General features: G+C 39.9%; 1 protein-coding gene and 1 long non-coding RNA gene across 3 annotated transcripts in view; both read right to left on the reverse strand.

The window, feature by feature from the left end:
- The window catches only part of LOC127418969 (uncharacterized), a 983,530-nt gene that overhangs the window by 1,694 nt on the left and 954,256 nt on the right, over positions 1 to 27,580 (reverse strand). The gene's annotated exons all lie outside the window — the stretch shown is intronic.
- LOC127418960 (small integral membrane protein 29-like) lies at positions 585 to 27,480 on the reverse strand. 2 transcript variants are annotated; one of them, XM_051659909.1, is made up of 6 exons: positions 27,366 to 27,480; positions 25,425 to 25,633; positions 25,037 to 25,062; positions 23,795 to 23,900; positions 6,420 to 6,496; positions 585 to 5,990 (listed from the first exon to the last, which is right to left on the reverse strand). In XM_051659909.1, exons 2-5 carry the CDS (start codon positions 25,530 to 25,532, stop codon positions 6,428 to 6,430), a joined length of 309 nt encoding a protein of 102 aa, XP_051515869.1. In that variant the 5' UTR covers positions 25,533 to 25,633; positions 27,366 to 27,480; the 3' UTR covers positions 585 to 5,990; positions 6,420 to 6,427. The 2 variants fall into 2 exon arrangements, with proteins under 2 accessions (XP_051515869.1, XP_051515868.1); XM_051659908.1 differs by having other exon boundaries at positions 585 to 6,005.

Here is a 27,580-nt window from a genome sequence, read left to right on the forward strand (position 1 = left end):
GATCACATCATTTATATGTATAAATGTTTCCATCTGAAAGGACTAAATATTAAATGAAACAAATGACAATAAAATGCAAAGTAATCTCTTCAGTAATCAAAATACTTTTTGAATGTAACTGTATTCTAATTACCAATTATTTAAATTGTAACTGTAGTGGAATACAGTTACTTATATTTTAAATACGTAATCCCGTTACATGTATTCCGTTACTCTCCAACCCTGTCTATAATTCATATTCTGCACATACACATGTAATTGAAGAGACCGTGATCTACTGTAGTCTATACCAAACAGCCTTTTTTTTATACATTTTTTTATATAATCAAATATGGCGCTATTGTGAGGTCTATAATTTCCATTACAGTGATGTAATTGCTGGAGTTTGCCAAGCGCAGCCAAGTCTGTTCTGTTGGTCATTATTAAGTTTTTATCAGGCAACAGATCACTGTCTGCACTCTCATCTCCACAGTCACATTGCAAATGGTCGCTGTCACTCAAGTCTCCTTAAATCACCAGCTCCTATTGAAAATGAATGACTTGCAGTTGCACTGTCCCTTTAGACTAAAGAAGTAAAGCAGATGGCATAATAAAGCAAGAACTTTAATAACAGAGATTCAACAACAAACAAAAATACACAAATCAGCTTGTTAAAATAAATGATTTTGGAAGTCATTAACAAGGTGACAGATGAACTAGAGGACCTCACATCCGTGGTCATGAAAACATTTCTGCATTCAGATATCTGATAGGAGCTACACCTGCAGGTGGACTCATATAGTTTGCCTATCTGTTTAAATGCAGTAAACCTGGTACAGCACTACAAAACCAGGAGTCAGTTTACACCTGCCTGCATCCAATTCTCAAATTGAGCTTGACTTTGACTTTCCTTACGGTCAGCCAACTCAATTTTATAAACTTCATAATATTAACATAACATTTTTATTTTGCCACTGGCCAAATCACTTTTTTGTATGCATCATTCAAATACAATAACCATAAATGATACAAGAACCACAAACCTATGATCATTAAAAAAACAATAAAATGCCCCGTTACACGTTTCAAACTAGTTGATGTCAGCTTATTTCAACAGAACACCAATTACATAATAAAAAAGGTCAACAAAAGACAGCACTTCCTTAAAATATTAAGTTAAATGGTTCCTGGAACTGCTACTCTGGCATTGTAGCAAAAAGACACTGGAAAATGTAATCTGGGCAACCAGAATCAACTTATTTCTGGAAGAAGGATTTGTGGAATAATGTTGATTACCACAAAAACATTTCGACTCGCCCCCTCGTGTGAAAATAAATAATCGGGGGCCTGGGTAGCTCATCGAGTATTGACGCTAACTACCACCCCTGGAGTCGCGAGTTTGAATCCAGGGTGTGCTGAGTGACTTCAGCCAGGTCTCCTAAGCAACCAAATTGGCCCGGTTGCTAGGGAGGGTAGAGTCACATGGGGTAACCTCCTCGTGGTTGCAATTAGGGGTTCTCGCTCTCAATGGGGCGTGTGGTAAGTTGTGCGTAGATCGTGGAGAGAAGCATGAGCCTCCACGTGCTGTGAGTCTCCGTGGTGTCATGCACAACGAGCCACGTGATAAGATGTGCGGATTGACGGTCTCAGAAGCGGAGGCAACTGAGACTTGTCCTCCGCCACCCGGATTGAGGTGAGTAACTGCCACCAAGAGGACCTACTAAGTAGTGGGAATTGGGCATTCCAAATTGGGAAGAAAAGGGGATAAAAAAATAAAAGTAAGTAAATCACCATTACAGTAAGGCACTTACAATGGAAGTTATTGGGGCCAGTCATATACACAAAACTGTAATTTATTTGCACAAAAGTATAGCCACAAGATGTAAACATTATATTCTTACTAACCTTATCTGTGTAAAGTCAACATATTCACACGGAAGTCGACATGTTGCTGCAGAATATTCCAGTACCCTGACACATGCGCCAATTTTCTGAGTTACTGACAAGCGCCATCTTCCATCACACCTTTTTGCATTAATTCAAATGTCTTTACCATCTCCTGTTGCGTTACTGGTAGCATGTTGCATGAGCACCCTCAGAGACATGGGTTCTGGTCTTAAAAAAACAGGAATTAATCGCATTCACATAATCAATGACGAGTGCGATTCGGAGGTACCATTTTCTGTCTAAAATTTGTACTCCACTAACAGTCATGTTAAGAGTTGGGGTTTGGGGTAAAGTTGATAAAACCAACTAAAAACTTTTGGGGCGAATCTGTGGACATTTCACCTGGAAACTGAAGCTCACACATAAAAATAAAAATAAACAGTTACCACTTCAGCCACTGGGGGAGTGCTTTGAATTTCAGTAGTAAGTACAGACCGATTTCAGCAGCAGAAGTTTCGACCTCCTGTCGCCGAATTCAGAGTGATCAATCTGTTAAAGTTGTATTCAATATTACAACTTCATTGTCATGACAACGCCACACAGGTAAACCCTGTAATCTGGTAAATGTTGTAATGCCAGTATATTCTATCCCACATAATCCGTAAAATGTTTTGTGGCTATACTTTTGAAACAGGGTCTATTTTATTACTTTTATGGACTGGCCCCATTCACTTCCTTTGTAAGTGTCTTACTGTAGAAATAAACAAGGGACGAGTCGAAATTAATTCTTGTGGCAATCAACATTATGCAACATTGGGCTTAACTTGTATTGAACCTGGAACATTCCTTTAAGAAATACAAATACACAGTACTTCGTGCAGAAGTTTATTCAGTAACAGTACTTTAAACAGTTGGTTTTCGTTCAGGGGCATTAAATCAGTAGTGCTGAACTCCAGGTTCTGAACATACACTACATGGCCAAAAGTATGTAGCCACCCGAACACGACCTCGTATGTGCTTGTTGAACATTTAATTTCAAAGTTTCAAAGAGTTTGTCCTCTTTTTGCTGCAATAAAAGCTTCAACTCTTCTGAATGATTTGCTCCCATTGAGACACAAGAGGATCAGTGAGGACAAACAGTGATATTGGGTGTTACAATCTGTCTCGCAGTCACTGTTTCAATTCATCCCAAAGGTGTTCAATGGGGTTCTGGGCTTTGTGCTGGCCAGTCAAGTTCTTCCACAGCAGAATCAAAGTCACTGAACTCTTCAGTATTCCCCATTCTACATTTTACATGGCTGAAGTTTATACTTACAAGTATGTACCTGTTAGTATTGGGTGTAGCTAGAATAGCCAAACATGAGAAGGGGTTGTCCATATACTTTTGGCCAAGTAGCGAGCATAGGTATTTGGTTCGACCTCCTACCACCAGTTGTTGATCACTAATGGTTTTTTGCACTCGACAGGCTTGAGTCGAGTATAACGTATGTTTGAATTATCCAACCAATCCAACTACTATCTTCACTCAGTAACACATCTTTAACAGCAAGGCCATTCTAGCGACTGTAAAATAAGCCACTAAACACATTGCATAATTTCCAATTCAATTAAAAATGGCAAATAAATAATGCTCAATTTTGCACCATCCCATCATGGTAAAAATCTCAATCACATGCAGGCATTCTCCTGACATACCTAGAGCATAAGTGTGTCCAGGGTTAAGGGAACAGAAGGCGACAGACAGTGGCGGATTTAGGCATGGGCGACACGGGCAGCTGCCCGGGGTGGGATCTTGCCAGGGACGGCAAGCGTGGGCGGCAAGGATCCCCCACCCCACTAAATTGGGCGGCATCTTCTCCATCTTCCCCAGAAGTGATGAATTTGTAATCTGATATTACAATATTTCTCCTTGGATGGAAACACGATCATTGTAACATACATTGTTATATCTCCGATCTCTGAACGTAAAATAATTCCATTGCCCAATGCTCGGAAGATGATGTAGCCTATAGGAAAACAAAACTGTAAAGCTCCCACTAGAGTAGCAGGTTAGACTGTCCACGGAAACGTATCCTAGCAACCATAGCGAAGGATAAACGATGCTTTGCAATACTAGCATCTGTTCTACGTGTATGATTATCAAAAGAGTTGGCAATTTACTGTATTCAATGCACCTGTCTCCGCAAACACTTGCTAAACTAATTTTAATATCATGTATTGTAGGAACTTTCACTCATTTATGTTTTTATGTGCTTAAAAGTGATTGTTTATCATTATCTTGTACACTAGAGGTTGACCGATATATGGGTTTTACCGATTAATCTGTGTCGATAGTTGCTTTTTAGAACTATCTTTATCGGCAAAAATTTATGCCGATAGTTGCAGATAGTTTTTTCATCGTTTCGTCATTTCAAAATAAGAGTCTCCGGTGTGTTTTGGGCTCGTTTGTACTTAAAAGTTCCGCGTTATGCACCAAATCTTTATTTTGGTTGCACAATAAACTGCATCTGGGATTTTATTTATTTTGGACTCTTTGTCTGTGCCCGTTATTGTAAGGAAAGAATAAGAAATGTTTTTGACCTTCTATAAATCGATTTTAAAAACTATTGGCCGATTAATCGGTTATCGCCCCTTTCCCACCACTGTAGTTATCAGTATCGGCAAAATCCACAAAATCCATCCTCTGTTGTACACCTTCCTGGGTGCCGACATTTTTGAGTGATGTCACGCACCTGCATCTGTGCGAAATTGGAGTTGAGGATTTCCGCACGAGTATCCAAGTTGGCGTTTCGGCTTCAATTGCCATTCCATTGCATATATACAAGAGGAAAGTTGAAGATGCAAGTAGAAGTTGGAAATTGCGATTTTCCGAGATGAATGGAACACAGCAATACACCACACTCAGTACGTTTACATGCGCAGTTAAAATCTTGCTACAGCGGGTTTTTGCGTCAGTCCTCATCTGTCTGTCCAAGTTTACATTACACAATGTGTAATCGAATATTTGGAGGAATGATGTCAGCTGTAAAAATGACGTAGTTGAAAAGTGACACTTTTTTTATCCCTCTAACTCGGCACACTACTGTTAGTCCGACTTCCCGAAAATCAGGCTGCCACATTACAGTCCAACTAAACACTGACATTTTAAAAAGACTTCTGACTGAAATCGAACTTTTAAAGTGCATGAAAAGTACTGACTGAAGATAACCACATGACTATACATTTTACCGATGCACCCCCAGTTACAGACCTCTAGCGTATCGGGTGATATTAAGCGGATTACTTTCACACCAGTGGACAAGTAGGGTCAGAATATGAATATAAATAGGCTGATCAACATTTAAAAGGGTGGAGTAAATGCTTCCCATCTGTTTTGTTGACTTTTAGAGCAGTGTGTCCAATGAAACTGTACAGTATTTCGCCTCAAAGCCATCTGTCATTTGGTAGAACCTAGAGAAATTTCCAGATGCTAAACATGGCATGCCCTCAATCAAAGCTGGGTTATGAAAACAGCTTTAAAGAAAACACAACTAAGACTACATTAAATACGAGTTATGCCGACCGCAATGTGTTTTGCACTGAGTATGAAACCATCAAAATGGTTTGATTTAAGGGACATATTTGCTTACTTTTTCATTCTAAACTATGTTGGTACTATAATATCTAGGTCCTGAAGCAAAACCAGTTGAGAACAGCTGGTTTAAAGGATCAGCCAGCCACTGTAACCTAGCATGGTTTTGGTTTACAAACCCAGAACACATCACATTCGTGCATACTCATTAAACTGAATGGCCCAGACAGGGATTTAATAGTACAGAACATCAGCAGAATACATAAAACTAGAATAAATAAAGAATCATAACAGTAAAAGTCCTTCTTGAGCCTTAGCAACCGAGCGTTGTTCAGACAACAAATTTGCTGCTCTTCAAGAGGTGAAAATGTGGCTCTATATTGGACCATATTTGCAGGAAGAGACCTGAGGTGAACAAGTACCATCCCAACGCTTGAAGGTAACCCACATGAGGAGTCTCCGGCACCCTGTAGACTTCTCATTTCTCTTCTAGATTCATTGCTTCAAAAGGTAAATCAGTAGTTTATTGCTCAAAATTCTCCATCTTCTGAATCTGCAATACAGGCCACTGCCATGAGACAGTTTAAACTTTGGTTACAGCAGTAAAAACATTCTTCACCCTAATTAAATATATAACTATCAGATCAGATGATATTATTGAATTCTGCAAACAGAGCTGATTGCAGAATAAAATAATATCCTCTGATTTCTATATATCTAAAGTTTTTTTTTGTTTGTCTTGAAATAACTTTTTGTTAGTAGCTTGCCGTGTAAGTGTTGCAGTGTAACGTTGTTTTTAAATAGCTTTACTGTAGTTTAACTCCTTTAAGTTATGAGAAGCTACAGTTTCGAAGTAGCTTTCTCAACACTAAATTATAGTTAAAGATCAGTTATTGACAAAATTCCCAGATTGTGTGCAGAATCACAAAAATGTAAAGTTAAAGAAATTTGTAAGAGGGAAATGGTCTTTGATGCAGCAAACCTTCATTTTTATGCATCAGGATCCTTTGATAGTAAGGGTCGCCGCTGTTGATATGTCCTCATCCAACCCTTTACCACCTAGAACGAGAAAAAAGAAATAGTCTGATCTATGTTCATATTCATGTAAACCGTTGTAGAGCATACTGTAGCTACCATCATACTTCTTGCACAGAACTGCATACAATGTTTTATTAAAATATTAAATACATGCAGACAGTAGATCAGTCAATCAGAGTAAATCAACCTTTGACTGGTACTGTATGTCTAGTATGTTTGGGGAATAAGCAACAAACCCCAAAGGCAACTGTTCAGACGGAACCTTGAGCTTAAGCGCTGACATGAAGATGCATAGCCTGTTCGTACTGTTAGTCAGAAAGGGCCGAGGTCCAATTCACCACCATAGTGACCACCATGTTCACACTGAATGTTTCACGCTGTAGATTCAAAAGAACCGGCTCATAAGAGTAATTCATTTGGGAATCGGACTACACTGGTCGCACTGAATGTTTAAGCTGTAGATTCAAAAGAACCGGCTCATAAGAGTCATTCGTTCGGGAATCGGACTACACTGGTCGCTCTGAATGTTTCACGCTGTAGATTCAAAAGAACAGACTCATAAGAGTCATTCGTTTGGGAATCAGACTACACTGGTCGGACTGAATGTTTTACGCTGTAGATTCAAAAGAACTGGCTCATAAGAGTCATTCATTTGGGAATCGGACTACACTGGTCACACTGAATGTTTCATGCTGTAGATTCAAAAGAACCGGCTCATAAGAGTCATTCGTTTGGGAATCGGACTACACTATTTGCACTGAATGTTTCACGCTGTAGATTCAAAAGAACCGACTCATAAGAGTCATTCTCTCGGAAATCGGACTACACTGGTCGCACTGAATGTTTCACGCTGTAGATTCAAAAGAATCGACTCATAAGAGTCATTCTCTCGGGAATCGACCTACACTGGTCACACTGAATGTTTCGCGCTGTAGATTCAAAAGAACAGACTCATAAGAGTCATTCTCTCGGGAATCAGACTACACTGGTCGCACTGAATGTTTCGCGCTGTAGATTCAAAAGAACAGGCTCATAAGAGTCATTCGTTTGGGAATTGGGACTACACTGGTCACACTGAATGTTTCATGCTGTAGATTCAAAAGAACTGGCTCATAAGAGTCATTCGTTTGGGAATCGGACTACACTGTTCGCACTGAATTTTTAAGCTGTTGATTCAAAAGAACTGACTCATAAGAGTCATTCGTTCGGGTATCGGACTACACTGGTCAGAACCGGCTCATAAGAGTCATTCATTCGGGAATCGGATGACACTGGTCACACTGAATGTTTAAGCTGTAGATTCAAAAGAACAGACTCATAAGAGTCATTCTCTCGGGAATCGGACTACACTGGTCGCACTAAATGTTCCACGCTGTAGATTCAAAAGAACAGACTCATAAGAATCATTCATTTGGGAATCGGACTACACTGGTCTCACTGAATGTTTCGCGCTGTAGATTCAAAAGAACCGGCTCATAAGAGTCATTCATTTGGGAATCGAACTACACTGTTCGCACTGAATGTTTCACGCTGTAGATTCAAAAGAACAGACTCATAAGAATCATTCTCTCGGGAATCGGACTACACTGGTCTTACTGAATGTTTCGCGCTGTAGATTCAAAAGAACAGACTCATAAGAATCATTCTCTCGGGAATCGGACTACACTGGCCGCACTGAATGTTTCGCGCTGTAGATTCAAAAGAACCGACTCATAAGAGTCATTCTTTTGGGAATCGGACTACACTGGTCGCACTGAACGTTTCATGCTGTAGATTCAAAAGAACTGGCTCATAAGAGTCATTTGTTCAGGAATCGGACTACACTGGTCGCACTGAATGTTTCACGCTGTAGATTCAAAAGAATTGACTCATAAGAGTCATTCTATCGGGAATCAGACTACACTGGTCGCACTGAATGTTTTACGCTGTAGATTCAAAAGAACAGACTCATAAGAGTAATTCGTTTGGGAATCAGACTACACTGGTCGGACTGAATGTTTTACGCTGTAGATTCAAAAGAACTGGCTCATAAGAGTCATTCATTTGGGAATCGGACTACACTGGTCACACTGAATGTTTCATGCTGTAGATTCAAAAGAACCGACTCATAAGAGTCATTAGTTTGGGAATCGGACTACACTGGTCGCACTGAATGTTTCACGCTGTAGATTCAAAAGAATCAACTCATAAGAGTCATTCTCTCGGGAATCGGACTACACTGGTCACACTGAATGTTTCGCGCTGTAGATTCAATAGAATCGACTCATGAGAATCATTAGTTTGGGAATCGGACTACACTGGTCGCACTGAATGTTTCATGCTGTAGATTCAAAAGAACTGACTCATAAGAGACATTCGTTCGGGTATCGGATGACACTGGTCAGAACTGCCTCATAAGAGTCATTCGTTCGGGAATCGGATGACACTGGTCACAGTGAATGTTTAAGCTGTAGATTCAAAAGAACAGACTCATAAGAGTCATTCTCTCGGGAATCGGACTACACTGGTCGCACTGAATGTTTCACGCTGTAGATTCAAAAGAATCAACTCATAAGAGTCATTCTCTCGGGAATCGGACTACACTGGTCGCACTGAATGTTTCATGTTGTAGACTCAAAAGAACCGGTTCATAAGAGTCATTCGTTTGGGAGTCGGACTACACCAGTTGCACTAAATGTTTCACACTGTAGATTCAAAAGAACCGGCTCGTAAGAGTCATTCGTTCCGGAATCGGACTACACTGTTTGCACTGAATGTTTCACGCTGTAGATTCAAAAGAACCGGCTCATAAGAGTCATTTGTTCGGGAATCGGATGACACTGGTCACAGTGAATGTTTAAGCTGTAGATTCAAAAGAACAGACTCATAAGAGTCATTCTCTCGGGAATCGGACTACACTGGTCGCACTGAATGTTTCACGCTGTAGATTCAAAAGAATCAACTCATAAGAGTCATTCTCTCGGGAATCGGACTACACTGGTCGCACTGAATGTTTCATGTTGTAGACTCAAAAGAACCGGTTCATAAGAGTCATTCGTTTGGGAGTCGGACTACACCAGTTGCACTAAATGTTTCACACTGTAGATTCAAAAGAACCGGCTCGTAAGAGTCATTCGTTCCGGAATCGGACTACACTGTTTGCACTGAATGTTTCACGCTGTAGATTCAAAAGAACCGGCTCATAAGAGTCATTCGTTCGGGAATCGGACTACACTGGTTGTACTGAATGTTTCACGCTGTAGATTCAAAAGAACAGACTCATAAGAGTCATTTGTTGGGGAATCCGAATACACTGGTCGCACTGAATGTTTCACGCTTTGATTCAAAAGAACAGACTCATGAGAGTCATTCTCTTGGGAATCGGAATACACTGGTCGCACTGAATGTTTCGCGCTTTGATTCAAAAGAACAGCCTCATGAGAGTCTTTCGTTTGGGAATCGGAATACACCAGTCGCACTGAATGTTTCGCGCTGTATATTCAAAAGAACCGACTCATAAGAGTCATTCGTTTGGGAATCGGACTACACTGGTCACACTGAATGTTTCACGCTGTAGATTCAAAAGAACCGACTCATAAGAGTCATTCGTTTGGGAATCTGACTACACTGGTTGCACTGAATGTTTCATGCAGTAGATTCAAAAGAACAGAATCATAGGAGTCATTCTTTCGAGAATCGGACTACACTGGTCACACTGAATGTTTCGCGCTGTAGATTCAAAGAACTGACTCATAAGAGTCATTCATTTTGGAATCGGACTACTCTGGTCACACTGAATGTTCCGTGCTGTAGATTCAAAAGAACCGACTCATAAGAGTCATTCGTTTGAGAATTGGACTACACTGGTCATACTGTATGTTTCACGCTGTAGATTCAAAAGAACCGACTCATAAGAGTCATTCGTTTGGGAATCGACCTACACTGGTCGACATGAATGTTTCACGCTGTAGAATCAAAAGAACCGACTCATGAGAGTCATTCTCTCGGAAATCTGACTACACTGGTCACACTGAATGTTTCGCGCTGTAGATTCAAAAGAATCGACTCATAAGAATCATTTGTTTGGGAATCAGACTACACTGGTCGCACTGAATGTTTCACGCTGTAGACTCAAAAGAACCGGTTTATAAGAGTCATTCGTTTGGGAATCGGACTACACGAGTCGCACTGAATGTTTCACGCTGTAGATTCAAAAGAACTTGCTCATAAGAGTCATTCGTTCACGAATCGGACTACACTATTCGCACTGAATGTTTCACGCTGTAGATTCAAAAGAACTTGCTCATAAGAGTCATTCGTTCACGAATCGGACTACACTATTCGCACTGAATGTTTCACACTGTAGCTTCAAAAGAACCGGCTCATAAGTGTCATTCTCTCGGAAACCGGACTACACTGGTCACACTGAATGTTTCGCGCTGTAGATTCAAAAGAATCGACTCATAAGAATAATTTGTTTGGGAATCAGACTACACTGGTCGCACTGAATGTTTCACGCTGTAGATTCAAAAGAACCGGCTCATAAGAGTCATTCGTTTGGGAATCGGACTACACTGGTCGCACTGAATGTTTCACGCTGTAGATTCAAAAGAACTTGCTCATAAGAGTCATTCATTCACGAATCAGACTACACTGTTCGCACTGAATGTTTCACACTGTAGATTCAAAAGAACCGGCTCATAAGAGTCATTCGTTCGCGAATCGGACTACACTGTTCGCACTGAATGTTTCACGCTGTAGATTCAAAAGAACCGGCTCATAAGAGTCATTCGTTCGCGAATCGGACTACACTGTTCACACTGAATGTTTCACGCTGAAGATTCAAAAGATCCAACTTGCACTGAATGTTTCACGCTGTAGACTCAAAAGAACCTGTTCATAAGAGTCATTCGTTTGGGAGTCGGACTACACCAGTTGCACTGAATGTTTCACACTGTAGATTCAGAAGAACCGGCTCATAAGAGTCATTCGTCTCGGGAATCGGACTACACTGGTCGCACTGAATGTTTCGCGCTGTAGATTCAAAATAACCGGCTCATAAGAGTCATTCTGTTCGGGAATCGGACTACACTGGTCGCACTGAATGTTTCACGCTGTAGATTCAAAAGAACCGAGCTCATAAGAGTCATTCGTTTGGGAATCGGACCTACACTGGTCGCACTGAATGTTTCATGCTGTAGATTCAAAAGAACCGGCTCATAAGAGTCATTTGTTCGGGAATCGGACTACACTGGTCGCACTGAATGTTTTACGCTGTAGATTCAAAAGAACAGACTCATAAGAGTCATTCGTTTGGGAATCGGACTACACTGGTCGCACTGAATGTTTCACGCTGTAGATTCAAAAGAACCGGCTCATAAGAGTCATTCATTTCGGAAATCGGACTACACTGGTCACACTGAATGTTTCATGCTGTAGATTCAAAAGAACCGACTCATAAGAGTCATTCGTTTGGGAATCGGACTACACTGATCTGCACTGAATGTTTCACGCTGTAGATTCAAAAGAACCGACTCATAAGAGTCATTCGTTTCGGGAATCGGACTACACTGGTCGCACTGAATGTTTCATGCAGTAGATTCAAAAGAATCGACTCATAAGAGTCATTCTCTCGGAATCGACCTACACTGGTCACACTGAATGTTTCGCGCTGTAGATTCAAAGAACAGACTCATAAGAGTCATTCTCTGGAATCAGACTACACTGGTCGCACTGAATGTTTCGCACTGTAGATTCAAAAGAACCGACTCATAAGAGTCATTCGTTTGGGAATTGGGACTACACTGGTCACACTGAATGTTTCATGCTGTAGATTCAAAAGAACTGGCTCATAAGAGTCATTCGTTTGGGAATCGGACTACACTGTTCGCACTGAATTTTTAAGCTGTTGATTCAAAAGAACTGACTCATAAGAGTCATTCGTTCGGGTATCGGACTACACTGGTCAGAACCGGCTCATAAGAGTCATTCATTCGGGAATCGGATGACACTGGTCACACTGAATGTTTAAGCTGTAGATTCAAAAGAACAGACTCATAAGAGTCATTCTCTCGGGAATCGGACTACACTGGTCGCACTAAATGTTCCACGCTGTAGATTCAAAAGAACAGACTCATAAGAATCATTCGTTTGGGAATCGGACTACACTGGTCTCACTGAATGTTTCGCGCTGTAGATTCAAAAGAACCGACTCATAAGAGTCATTCGTTTGGGAATCGGAACTACACTGGTCGCACTGAATGTTTCACGCTGTAGATTCAAAAGAACCGACTCATAAGAGTCATTCTCTCGGGAATCGGACTACACTGGTCGCACTGAATGTTTCGCGCTGTAGATTCAAAAGAACAGACTCATAAGAATCATTCTCTCGGGAATCGGACTACACTGGTCGGACTGAATGTTTTACGCTGTAGATTCAAAAGAACTGGCTCATAAGAGTCATTCATTTGGGAATCGGACTACACTGGTCGCACTGAATGTTTCACGCTGTAGATTCAAAAGAATCAACTCATAAGAGTCATTCTCTCGGGAATCGGACTACACTGGTCACACTGAATGTTTCATGCTGTAGATTCAAAAGAACTGACTCATAAGAGACATTCGTTCAGGTATCGGATGACACTGGTCAGAACTGCCTCATAAGAGTCATTCGTTTGGGAGTCGGACTACACCAGTTGCACTAAATGTTTCACACTGTAGATTCAAAAGAACCGGCTCGTAAGAGTCATTCGTTCCGGAATCGGACTACACTGTTTGCACTGAATGTTTCACGCTGTAGATTCAAAAGAACCGGCTCATAAGAGTCATTCGTTCGGGAATCGGACTACACTGGTTGTACTGAATGTTTCACGCTGTAGATTCAAAAGAACAGACTCATAAGAGTCATTTGTTGGGGAATCCGAATACACTGGTCGCACTGAATGTTTCACGCTTTGATTCAAAAGAACAGACTCATGAGAGTCATTCTCTTGGGAATCGGAATACACTGGTCGCACTGAATGTTTCGCGCTTTGATTCAAAAGAACAGCCTCATGAGAGTCTTTCGTTTGGGAATCGGAATACACCAGTCGCACTGAATGTTTCGCGCTGTATATTCAAAAGAACCGACTCATAAGAGTCATTCGTTTGGGAATCGGACTACACTGGTCACACTGAATGTTTCACGCTGTAGATTCAAAAGAACCGACTCATAAGAGTCATTCGTTTGGGAATCTGACTACACTGGTTGCACTGAATGTTTCATGCAGTAGATTCAAAAGAACAGAATCATAGGAGTCATTCTTTCGAGAATCGGACTACACTGGTCACACTGAATGTTTCGCGCTGTAGATTCAAAGAACTGACTCATAAGAGTCATTCATTTTGGAATCGGACTACTCTGGTCACACTGAATGTTCCGTGCTGTAGATTCAAAAGAACCGACTCATAAGAGTCATTCGTTTGAGAATTGGACTACACTGGTCATACTGTATGTTTCACGCTGTAGATTCAAAAGAACCGACTCATAAGAGTCATTCTCTCGGGAATCGACCTACACTGGTCGACATGAATGTTATACGCTGTAGAATCAAAAGAACCGACTCATGAGAGTCATTCTCTCGGAAATCTGACTACACTGGTCACACTGAATGTTTCGCGCTGTAGATTCAAAAGAATCGACTCATAAGAATCATTTGTTTGGGAATCAGACTACACTGGTCGCACTGAATGTTTCACGCTGTAGACTCAAAAGAACCGGTTTATAAGAGTCATTCGTTTGGGAATCGGACTACACGAGTCGCACTGAATGTTTCACGCTGTAGATTCAAAAGAACTTGCTCATAAGAGTCATTCGTTCACGAATCGGACTACACTATTCGCACTGAATGTTTCACGCTGTAGATTCAAAAGAACTTGCTCATAAGAGTCATTCGTTCATGAATCGGACTACACTATTCGCACTGAATGTTTCACACTGTAGCTTCAAAAGAACCGGCTCATAAGTGTCATTCTCTCGGAAACCGGACTACACTGGTCACACTGAATGTTTCGCGCTGTAGATTCAAAAGAATCGACTGATAAGAATAATTTGTTTGGGAATCGGACTACACTGGTCGCACTGAATGTTTCACGCTGTAGATTCAAAAGAACCGGCTCATAAGAGTCATTCGTTTGGGAATCGGACTACACTGGTCGCACTGAATGTTTCACGCTGTAGATTCAAAAGAACTTGCTCATAAGAGTCATTCATTCACGAATCAGACTACACTGTTCGCACTGAATGTTTCACACTGTAGATTCAAAAGAACCGGCTCATAAGAGTCATTCGTTCGCGAATCGGACTACACTGTTCGCACTGAATGTTTCACGCTGTAGATTCAAAAGAACCGGCTCATAAGAGTCATTCGTTCGCGAATCGGACTACACTGTTCACACTGAATGTTTCACGCTGAAGATTCAAAAGATCCAACTTGCACTGAATGTTTCACGCTGTAGACTCAAAAGAACCTGTTCATAAGAGTCATTCGTTTGGGAGTCGGACTACACCAGTTGCACTGAATGTTTCACACTGTAGATTCAGAAGAACCGGCTCATAAGAGTCATTCGTTCGGGAATCGGACTACACTGTTCGCACTGAATGTTTCGCGCTGTAGATTCAAAATAACCGGCTCATAAGAGTCATTTGTTGGGGAATCGGACTACACTGGTCGCACTGAATGTTTAATGCTGTAGATTCAAAAGAACCAGCTCATAAGAGTCATTCGTTTGGGAATCGACCTACACTGGTCACACTGAATGTTTCGCGCTGTAGATTCAAAAGAACCGGCTCATAAGAGTCATTTGTTGGGGAATCGGACTACACTGGTCGCACTGAATGTTTCGCGCTGTATATTCAAAAGAACCGACTCATAAGAGTCATTCGTTTGGGAATCGGACTACACTGGTCACACTGAATGTTTCACGCTGTAGATTCAAAAGAACCGACTCATAAGAGTCATTCATTTGGAAAACGGACTACAGTGGTCACACTGAATGTTTCGCGCTGTAGATTCAAAAGAACCGAGTCATCAGAGTTATTCGTTTGGGAATCTGACTACACTGATTGCACTGAATGTTTCATGCAGTAGATTCAAAAGAACAGACTTATAGGAGTCATTCTTTCGAGAATCGGACTGCACTGGTCGCACTGAATGTTTCATGCAGTAGATTCAAAAGAATCGACTCATAAGAGTCATTCTTTCGAGAATCGGAGTACACTGGTTGCACTGAATGTTTCGCGCTGTAGATTCAAAGAACCGACTCATAAGAGTCATTCCTTTGGGAATCGGACTACACTGGTCACACTGAATGTTCCGTGCTGTAGATTAAAAAGAACCGACTCATAAGAGTCATTAGTTTGGGAATCGGACTACACTGGTCGCACTGAATGTTTCGCGCTGTAGATTCAAAAGAACAGACTCATAAGAGTCATTCCTTTGGGAATCGGACTACACTGGTCACACTGAATGTTTCGTGCTGTAGATTCAAAAGAACCGACTCATAAGAGTCATTCGTTTGGGAATCGGACTACACTGGTCGCACTGAATGTTTCGTGCTGTAGATTCAAAAGAACCGACTCATAAGAGTCATTTGTTTGGGAATCGGAATACACTGGTCGCACTGAATGTTTCATGCTGTAGATTCAAAAGAACCGACTCATAAGAGTCATTCTCTCTGGAATCGGACGACACTGGTCGCACTGAAAGTTTCACGCGGTACATTCAAAATAACCGACTCATAAGAGTCATTCGTCTCGGAAATCTGACTACACTGGTCACACTGAATGTTTCACGCTGTAGATTCAAAAGAATCGACTCATAAGAGTCATTTGTTTGGGAATCGGACTACACTGGTCGCACTGAATGTTTCACGCTGTAGACTCAAAAGAACCGGTTCATAAGAGTCATTCGTTTGGGAATCGGACTACACTGAGTCGCACTGAATGTTTCACGCTGTAGATTCAAAAGAACTCGACTCATAAGAGTCATTCTTTCAGGAATCGGACTACACTGGTCGCACTGAATGTTTCACGCTGTAGATTCAAAAGAACTTGCTCATAAGAGTCATTCGTTCACGAATCGGACTACACTATTCGCACTGAATGTTTCACACTGTAGCTTCAAAAGAACCGGCTCATAAGTGTCATTCTCTCGGAAACCGGACTACACTGGTCACACTGAATGTTTCGCGCTGTAGATTCAAAAGAATCGACTCATAAGAATAATTTGTTTGAGAATCGGACTACACTGGTCGCACTGAATGTTTCACGCTGTAGATTCAAAAGAACCGGCTCATAAGAGTCATTCGTTTGGGAATCGGACTACACTGGTCGCACTGAATGTTTCACGCTGTAGATTCAAAAGAACTTGCTCATAAGAGTCATTCATTCACGAATCAGACTACTCTGTTCGCACTGAATGTTTCACACTGTAGATTCAAAAGAACCGGCTCATAAGAGTCATTCGTTCGCGAATCGGACTACACTGTTCGCACTGAATGTTTCACGCTGTAGATTCAAAAGAACCGGCTCATAAGAGTCATTCGTTCGCGAATCGGACTACACTGTTCACACTGAATGTTTCACGCTGAAGATTCAAAAGATCCAACTTGCACTGAATGTTTCACGCTGTAGACTCAAAAGAACCTGTTCATAAGAGTCATTCGTTTGGGAGTCGGACTACACCAGTTGCACTGAATGTTTCACACTGTAGATTCAGAAGAACCGGCTCATAAGAGTCATTCGTTCGGGAATCGGACTACACTGTTCGCACTGAATGTTTCGCGCTGTAGATTCAAAATAACCGGCTCATAAGAGTCATTTGTTGGGGAATCGGACTACACTGGTCGCACTGAATGTTTAATGCTGTAGATTCAAAAGAACCAGCTCATAAGAGTCATTCGTTTGGGAATCGACCTACACTGGTCACACTGAATGTTTCGCGCTGTAGATTCAAAAGAACCGGCTCATAAGAGTCATTTGTTGGGGAATCGGACTACACTGGTCGCACTGAATGTTTCGTGCTTTGATTCAAAAGAACCGGCTCATAAGAGTCATTCTCTTGGGAATCGGACTACACTGGTCGCACTGAATGTTTCGCGCTGTATATTCAAAAGAACCGACTCATAAGAGTCATTCGTTTGGGAATCGGACTACACTGGTCACACTGAATGTTTCACGCTGTAGATTCAAAAGAACCGACTCATAAGAGTCATTCATTTGGAAAACGGACTACAGTGGTCACACTGAATGTTTCGCGCTGTAGATTCAAAAGAACCGAGTCATCAGAGTTATTCGTTTGGGAATCTGACTACACTGATTGCACTGAATGTTTCATGCAGTAGATTCAAAAGAACAGACTTATAGGAGTCATTCTTTCGAGAATCGGACTGCACTGGTCGCACTGAATGTTTCATGCAGTAGATTCAAAAGAATCGACTCATAAGTGTCATTCTTTCGAGAATCGGAGTACACTGGTCGCACTGAATGTTTCGCGCTGTAGATTCAAAGAACCGACTCATAAGAGTCATTCCTTTGGGAATCGGACTACACTGGTCACGCTGAATGTTCCGTGCTGTAGATTAAAAAGAACCGACTCATAAGAGTCATTAGTTTGGGAATCGGACTACACTGGTCGCACTGAATGTTTCGCGCTGTAGATTCAAAAGAACAGACTCATAAGAGTCATTCCTTTGGGAATCGGACTACACTGGTCACACTGAATGTTTCGTGCTGTAGATTCAAAAGAACCGACTCATAAGAGTCATTCGTTTGGGAATCGGACTACACTGGTCGCACTGAATGTTTCGTGCTGTAGATTCAAAAGAACCGACTCATAAGAGTCATTTGTTTGGGAATCGGAATACACTGGTCGCACTGAATGTTTCATGCAGTAGATTCAAAAGAACCGACTCATAAGAGTCATTCTCTCTGGAATCGGACGACACTGGTCGCACTGAAAGTTTCACGCGGTACATTCAAAATAACCGACTCATAAGAGTAATTCGTTTGGGAATCGGACTACACTGGTCATACTGAATGTTTCACGCTGTAGATTCAAAAGAAACGACTCATAAGAGTCATTCTCTCGGGAATCGGACTACACTGGTCGCACTGAATGTTTCACGCTGTAGATTCAAAAGAACCGACTCATAAGAGTCATTAGTTTGGGAATCGGACTACACTGGTCGCACTGAATGTTTCACGCTGTAGATTCAAAAGAATCAACTCATAAGAATCATTCTCTCGGGAATCGGACTACACTGGTCGCACTGAATGTTTCGCGCTGTAGATTCAAAAGAACCGACTCATAAGAGTCATTCTTTTGGGAATCGGACTACACTGGTCGCACTGAACGTTTCATGCTGTAGATTCAAAAGAACTGGCTCATAAGAGTAATTCGTTTGAGAATCGGACTACACTGGTCACACTGAACGTTTCATGCTGTAGATTCAAAAGAACAGCCTCATGAGAGTCTTTCGTTTGGGAATCGGAATACACCAGTCGCACTGAATGTTTCGCGCTGTATATTCAAAAGAACCGACTCATAAGAGTCATTCGTTTGGGAATCGGACTACACTGGTCACACTGAATGTTTCACGCTGTAGATTCAAAAGAACCGACTCATAAGAGTCATTCGTTTGGGAATCTGACTACACTGGTCGCACTGAATGTTTCATGCAGTAGATTCAAAAGAACAGAATCATAGGAGTCATTCTTTCGAGAATCGGACTACACTGGTCACACTGAATGTTTCGCGCTGTAGATTCAAAGAACTGACTCAGAAGAGTCATTCATTTTGGAATCGGACTACTCTGGTCACACTGAATGTTCCGTGCTGTAGATTCAAAAGAACCGACTCATAAGAGTCATTCGTTTGAGAATTGGACTACACTGGTCATACTGTATGTTTCACGCTGTAGATTCAAAAGAACCGACTCATAAGAGTCTTTCTCCCGGGAATCGACCTACACTGGTCGACATGAATGTTTCACGCTGTAGAATCAAAAGAACCGACTCATAAGAGTCATTCTCTCGGAAATCTGACTACACTGGTCACACTGAATGTTTCGCGCTGTAGATTCAAAAGAATCGACTCATAAGAATCATTTGTTTGGGAATCAGACTACACTGGTCGCACTGAATGTTTCACGCTGTAGACTCAAAAGAACCGGTTTATAAGAGTCATTCGTTTGGGAATCGGACTACACGAGTCGCACTGAATGTTTCACGCTGTAGATTCAAAAGAACTTGCTCATAAGAGTCATTCGTTCACGAATCGGACTACACTATTCGCACTGAATGTTTCACGCTGTAGATTCAAAAGAACTTGCTCATAAGAGTCATTCGTTCATGAATCGGACTACACTATTCGCACTGAATGTTTCACACTGTAGCTTCAAAAGAACCGGCTCATAAGTGTCATTCTCTCGGAAACCGGACTACACTGGTCACACTGAATGTTTCGCGCTGTAGATTCAAAAGAATCGACTCATAAGAATAATTTGTTTGGGAATCGGACTACACTGGTCGCACTGAATGTTTCACGCTGTAGATTCAAAAGAACCGGCTCATAAGAGTCATTCGTTTGGGAATCGGACTACACTGGTCGCACTGAATGTTTCACGCTGTAGTTTCAAAAGAACTTGCTCATAAGAGTCATTCATTCACGAATCAGACTACACTGTTCGCACTGAATGTTTCGCGCTGTAGATTCAAAAGAATCGACTCATAAGAATAATTTGTTTGGGAATCGGACTACACTGGTCGCACTGAATGTTTCACGCTGTAGATTCAAAAGAACCGGCTCATAAGAGTCATTCGTTTGGGAATCGGACTACACTGTTCACTGAATGTTTCACGCTGAAGATTCAAAGATCCAACTTGCACTGAATGTTTCACGCTGTAGATTCAAAAGAACTTGCTCATAAGAGTCATTCATTCACGGAATCAGACTACACTGTTCGCACTGAATGTTTCACACTGTAGATTCAAAAGAACCGGCTCATAAGAGTCATTCGTTCGCGAATCGGACTACACTGTTCGCACTGAATGTTTCACGCTGTAGATTCAAAAGAACCGGCTCATAAGAGTCATTCGTTCGCGAATCGGACTACACTGTTCACACTGAATGTTTCACGCTGAAGATTCAAAAGAACCGGCTCATAAGAGTCATTTGTTGGGGAATCGGACTACACTGGTCGCACTGAATGTTTCGTGCTTTGATTCAAAAGAACCGGCTCATAAGAGTCATTCTCTTGGGAATCGGACTACACTGGTCGCACTGAATGTTTCGCGCTGTATATTCAAAAGAACCGACTCATAAGAGTCATTCGTTTGGGAATCGGACTACACTGGTCACACTGAATGTTTCACGCTGTAGATTCAAAAGAACCGACTCATAAGAGTCATTCATTTGGAAAACGGACTACAGTGGTCACACTGAATGTTTCGCGCTGTAGATTCAAAAGAACCGAGTCATCAGAGTTATTCGTTTGGGAATCTGACTACACTGATTGCACTGAATGTTTCATGCAGTAGATTCAAAAGAACAGACTTATAGGAGTCATTCTTTCGAGAATCGGAGTACACTGGTCGCACTGAATGTTTCATGCAGTAGATTCAAAGAACCGACTCATAAGAGTCATTCCTTTGGGAATCGGACTACACTGGTCACACTGAATGTTCCGTGCTGTAGATTAAAAAGAACCGACTCATAAGAGTCATTAGTTTGGGAATCGGACTACACTGGTCGCACTGAATGTTTCGCGCTGTAGATTCAAAAGAACAGACTCATAAGAGTCATTCCTTTGGGAATCGGACTACACTGGTCACACTGAATGTTTCGTGCTGTAGATTCAAAAGAACCGACTCATAAGAGTCATTCGTTTGGGAATCGGACTACACTGGTCGCACTGAATGTTTCGTGCTGTAGATTCAAAAGAACCGACTCATAAGAGTCATTTGTTTGGGAATCGGACTACACTGGTCGCACTGAATGTTTCGTGCTGTAGATTCAAAAGAACCCACTCATAAGAGTCATTCGTTTGGGAATCGGACTGCACTGGTCGCACTGAATGTTTCGTGCTGTAGATTCACAAGAACCGACTCATAAGAGTCATTTGTTTGGGAATCGGACTACACTGGTTGCACTGAATATTTTATGAAGTAGATTCAAAAGAACTGACTCATAAGAGTAATTAATTTGGGAATTGGACTATACTGGTCGTAGGGCTGGGCGTAAAAAATTATATCTCTACATTTTTCAGCCTATTAACAATATTAGATATATATCTCGATAATTATGTATTTGCTCTGAAATGTCTCAAAACTTTTGGTTTTTTATCAGAGGAACCATCATTTCATCGAAACCTTCGTTGTTCATTAAATAAACAAGGGAGAATGATATTCAATCATTTTCAGTGATATGCACTTTATATTTATATTTCATAAACAATTATACATAGTAGCTTAATAAAAAGCATTCCTTCCCTTCAAATGTTTTTACTAATACATTTTTGTGAGTGAACAAGGTGTGCAAAGCTACTTCACTGACTTATATTTGAAACCCCAGTTGAACGTTGCATAATACTAAATTATTACTGCTACACATCAGGTTGATTAATATAATATAATGCTGAATTATCATTATTAATCTGATTATTAGATTTGTGTTATACAAAAGTAATATATTTCTGTCCTGTTTACTTCACCTCCACCTGGGGCTTTTATTTTGACACAGAAAGTGCTGTCATATTTACTTCATCTTCATCTGGGGCTTTTATTTTGACACAGAAAAGGCGATGTGTATTTGACAGTTTACAATATTCCTTGTTTCCTGAAATGCTGTAATTTCCTTCTTTTCTGTTATTCTGTGCCGTGTTTGTAAATTTGTATAATAACTTGTAACTGTTACTAATGTTTGGAATTGCGTGAATGCTTGAACGTGCATTACTTTGATTTCACAATGCACATGAACTGATCCGAGTCTGAGAGCGCTGTCATGCGCGTGCACACAGTTCAGCGCTTCAATAGTTTCTTCTGAATCACACACAGACCATGTTTATCTGTCTTTAAATCACAGCCTTTTGAGGATTAATAATCACATATGACCAACTCGCCATTTTGATGTTATTTTGATTAATTGTGCAGCCCTGAAGGATTGTGAAATTAGTTTACTTATGCACTCTTTATGAAACATAATGGCCAAATGAAAGCACATTAAAATCATCGCGATATTCACAATATTGATCAACTTTACATCGTCAGCAAAATTATCTCGGTTATATCGTTAATATTCAATATATCGCCCAGCCCTAACTAGTCGCACTGAATGTTTCACAAAGTAGATTAAAAAAAAACGGCTCATAAGAGTCATTCGTTCGGGAATCGGACTACACTGGTCACATTCATTGCCAAAGTTATGTTGAACTACTCCATTGATGAAGATGTGGGATTTCCACGTATGGCACTCGAGTCGCATTACAACATCCCTTCTCGTATAATAGCAAGATTATACCTTCTATAGTGATGTACAGCTTTATGACCCTAATGAAAATGAACCATGGTTTTACTATAGTAATATTGTAGTAACAAACGACTGCTGTGACCTTGGTTTTCTTGACAGAAATCATAGTTTTGATACAATTAACCATTGTTTTACAACAGTAATACAGAAGATTTCAAATAGTAACCATGACAGTAACCATGTTAATTTTGTTGTTACTATGATTTTACTACAAATACCAATGTTAAACTATGGTTACTGTAGTAAAAGCATGGTCATTTTTAGTAAGGGCAAACCTGTTGAAGTGTTTATCATCAAATATTCTTACTTTGGATTTGGCAGTGGATTTTAATGTGTTCAAAGGACGTATTTATTGTTTTACACGCCATTTTGCATTATTGGGTAAATGTTTTTTATCCATCCTATTTATTGTATATATTGGTGATTTTTAACTCTCATTTATCTCTTGTTCTTATGTATTTATTTCATGATATTGTATTTAAGAATGGAGAGGTGAAGGTTAATTTCATTTAGAAAATGGTTTACTCTAATTTGCAGAGGTGGGAAAAATGTGTATATTTAGGCCTGCCACCACTAGAGGCACTAGACAAGATGGACGATGAGTGTTTGGAGCACATGGACAAGGTTGCTAGCAGTGCTTGAGCGCAATATAATCTGACCTCCATTGTTTAGGGAGGGGACTGGTGGGTACTGCTCTTAGTGCCTAAAACAGGTCTAGTTTTTAGACTTCAGTTTTTCATTTGATGCAACAGAATGAAGAAATTTGATTGAGTACCTTCGTGTCTTCCTCTTTCCAAATAATTTCCTGCTCCACCTCATTCAGCTCTTCAGTTGGGTCATATGTGTAGACCGGCAGCAACTGATGCCGCAGTCTATCAATCCTAAACACACAAGAGCAGCTTTAATTTTATTTTGTTATGGACAAACAACTACTTTGATCATTTAGAGGCAGTACACAGTACTGTTCATATAATAATGTAAAGTCCAGACATGTGGACAATTCTTATACATGCAGTTTCTAAGACTTCATATTAATTGAGAGACATTTGTACTTTTACAAATTAATTTGTCACTTCAGGACCATTTAAGTGGATTGTAAAAAGGGGATTAAATGGAGAAAAACTCAAAATGGTGACCAGTCATCCACTTTCCCTTCTACTATATGGGTAGTTCTGTTACTGTATAAGGTTAACGTGTCCATGGATTTCAGGTTCAAATTTATATGAATGTATGAGGGAAAGTGTATATCTCCAGTGCCTTCTAGTTCATTTTAAATGGTCCTGCGGTGAGACGAATGAATTTATAAAATTACAAGTTAGAGGTCGACCGATAGTGGATTTTGCCGATACCGATAACTAAGGTGGTGGGAAAGGGCGATAACCGATAAATGCCGATTATTTTTCAAATTGATTTATAGAATGTCAAAAACATTTCTTATTCTTTCCTTACTATGTCGGGCACAGACAAAGAGTCCAAAATAAATAAAATCCCAGACGAAGTTTATTGTTCAACCAAAATCCCCAAAAATTAAGATTTGGTGCATAACGCAGAACCTTTAAGTACAAACAAGCCCGAAACACATTCTTATTGTAGAATAGAATGTAGACTCTCTTATTTTGAAATGATGAAATGATGAAAAAACTATCTGTAACTATCACCATAGATTTTTGCCAATAACAATAGTTCCAAAAAGCAACTATCGGCACCGATTAATCAGTAAAACCCATATATCGGTCTACCTCTAGTACAAATATCACATAGTCTCAGAATAAAAGAGGTCATAAAAAAACTGCATGAATTATAATACTAAAAAAAGAGTAAATGCTGTTTAAAATAGATTTAGATGGAGTGTACAGCACCACATGTCACACCACATACTTTTTGGTCTATTTCCTAAAAGTATTTCATAAAGTATATAATTCAGTATAAATTTTAAACTAAAATGTTCATGTCAGCTACCCATGTGAAGCAAGGTTGTAGAGTTGTCTTTGAAAAGGGGAGTAGAATTTTTATTTACCTTCGCTTTCTTCTTATGTACATCACCTGAAACACAGAAGATATTTTCTCATTTTACTATATTTTCATAATATACTAAATTATAAATGGATGCCTGTCAACACTCTTTAACACGCTAACTCTGCTGCTGTCAAAGCATGCAGCTATTTTTTTATTTTTCGTCAAGGGAATATGCAGCTGACAAACTTTTGCCAATGCAGTACGGCATATCCACAGCATAATAAAGCCCTTTTGTTTTGCACATACTCCTCAATCAAATTACACCATCATGCGACTTCACATTCCTCCCGTCACACTGGCACACAGTGAAACAGCTTTACAAATAAAGAGGCTACATCATGCATGCTACCCAGTGAAATCATGGCAATATGCCTTTATCTGGCACCTACCACTGCAGCAATAATCCCGATCACAGTGATGAGGAAGAACGGGATGAGCACATAGCTAACGGCCGCATCTCCATTGATAATGTGAGGGGGCTGTGTGGTGCTGTTCATAGTGCAGAGTGCTCAGAGGCGGGCTGTGCTCCAATCGTCTGTTTACCGCTCATCTTCTGCATGCATGTGACTCCCACATGCTCTCTCTGCCACACTAATGACTGTGAAGACACAGGCACGAATGCAATTTTTGAGAATATTATTAAAAGTCACTGATCAGTGTGCTGACTTTGTGTTTTTTTATTATATTTTTTAGCATGTATCAGTTGTTTTTGGATGTGCTTGAGTGTCATGAAAATGTCACAATGTAAAACATCTTAAAAACAGGCTAAAAAAAGAATGTACTTCTTTTCTTTGATTCTGGGATGTTCTACATTCACCTTGTCACTAACATAAAATGGTTATGCTATGTTATTTTTTGGCACATACCATATAATGCCATATTCTCTGAAGTACCTTGTAAGTGTCTCAATGACGGGACACACATTTTTTGATGAGATCTATTAAATTATTCATAGAAATACATTAAAATGCAATTCACACAAAACAATTACTTGAATATGCCTCTACTATGATAAACATGTTTTCAATTACTGAGTCCAAAGTCAATTTGATATTTTTTGGGGCAAAAAGAAAAAGATGTAATGTGGTGTAATCGTCCAGAGATGGTAAACCAAAGAAGTCTCATTAAAAGCTGAAATTCTTGAAAAAAGATATATTGGCATACACTCTTTTATTATTTATGAAACTATTTTGTTTTAAAATTATATTTTAAAAACCTTTGTTCACAAAATCAAAGTCATGTGGTGTAACCAACATGTAGGTCTCCATTTCTTTCAAAAAAGAAGGAAAAAAATAATAAATGAGAAGCCCTTTAGACCCTCAATCATTTGTCTTATCATTAAATATATATATATATATATATATATATATATATATATATATATATATATATATATATATATACACACATTTTGTTTTGGTCATTTGGAGCAACCCTGAGAAAACGTCTTGATATTCTTATCTTAAAAATGCATAATATCTGTATAAAAATAAATAATAAAAAAAATATATATATATATTTGATTTTTTTTTTTATATATGATTAATGATTACAGTCACCTGTACAATATATAGGGTGAAAGTATTTTAATATCTTTTACTTGATGGTTACACCACATGATATATTTAATGTCATGATTTTTATTTATTTATTTATTGTTGAAAATGCTATAAATATTTTTACAAAAAAACATCTGACCCTGAACAACCTTATTTGTCAATGACCCAAATATCAAGTTATGGAAATATTGTTATTATAAAGTATCACGACATATCCAAGTACTGTGGTATATTATTACTATTCATAAAGAAGAGGTGCATTTTCAAAACACGCTTTCTTAAGCTCTGTGCCCGAAATAAAAGCGTACACATCTGTAATGCAGAACAACAAGACTATCAACAATCTTTTTACGGCGGCATACATTCTGCAAAACGCAGTTGTTTTCTTTTTATTATGGAAACATAAAATCTATTCGGATTCAATGCAAACCCATGAATTAAATCCTATAAAAGAAAAACCCCATTCAATAATCATTTTACAATGACCAAAGTGTTTATGTAGAATATGCGAGAAAATACGCATTTGATGACATATTTATCTGTTTATCTGCGTTATCGGCTGCAGCCGTCATTAGTTTTCATTGTCCATTACTACGATGACCAGCACTGCTAACATGTTATTAATGTCATGTTACTAGAGCGTTTTATTGAGCACTGCGTTGTCTGCTGACTCACGTGAAAGCATCATGACCAGTCAAACTTCGCCCTCGATAATGCATTCAAATAAACCTACCAGATTCACGTAAAACAGCGCAATGACTTTCACTTAACTGTAAGATGAATCCAGATCCTGTAAAATAAAATACGAGTCATGAGCTTGTCCACCACGATCAGTGTTTACGGAAAGAAAGTCCAATAATGAAATCGAAACGGTGATGGTGGTGCTAGAGGGAGGAGCTACGACACTGTCAATAAACACGGTTTGACCACCAGATGTCGCCAAACACTACATTAAATGCTCTGCTACTAGCGAATCATATCATATC

Source organism: Myxocyprinus asiaticus, chromosome 28 (genome assembly GCF_019703515.2).
Source record: "Myxocyprinus asiaticus isolate MX2 ecotype Aquarium Trade chromosome 28, UBuf_Myxa_2, whole genome shotgun sequence".
Taxonomy (NCBI): Eukaryota; Metazoa; Chordata; class Actinopteri; order Cypriniformes; family Catostomidae; genus Myxocyprinus; species Myxocyprinus asiaticus.

Excerpts from the sequence above, each read along its gene's own strand:
- LOC127418960 (XM_051659909.1), bottom strand. The coding sequence starts at position 25,532 with ATGAACAGCACCACACAGCCCCCTCACATTATCAATGGAGATGCGGCC. Across the intron at positions 25,063-25,424 it reads TCGGGATTATTGCTGCAGTG|GTGATGTACATAAGAAGAAA; the intron begins GTAGGTGCCAGA and ends TCTGTGTTTCAG. Across the intron at positions 6,497-23,794 it reads GGAAAGAGGAAGACACGAAG|GTGGTAAAGGGTTGGATGAG; the intron begins GTACTCAATCAA and ends TTCTCGTTCTAG.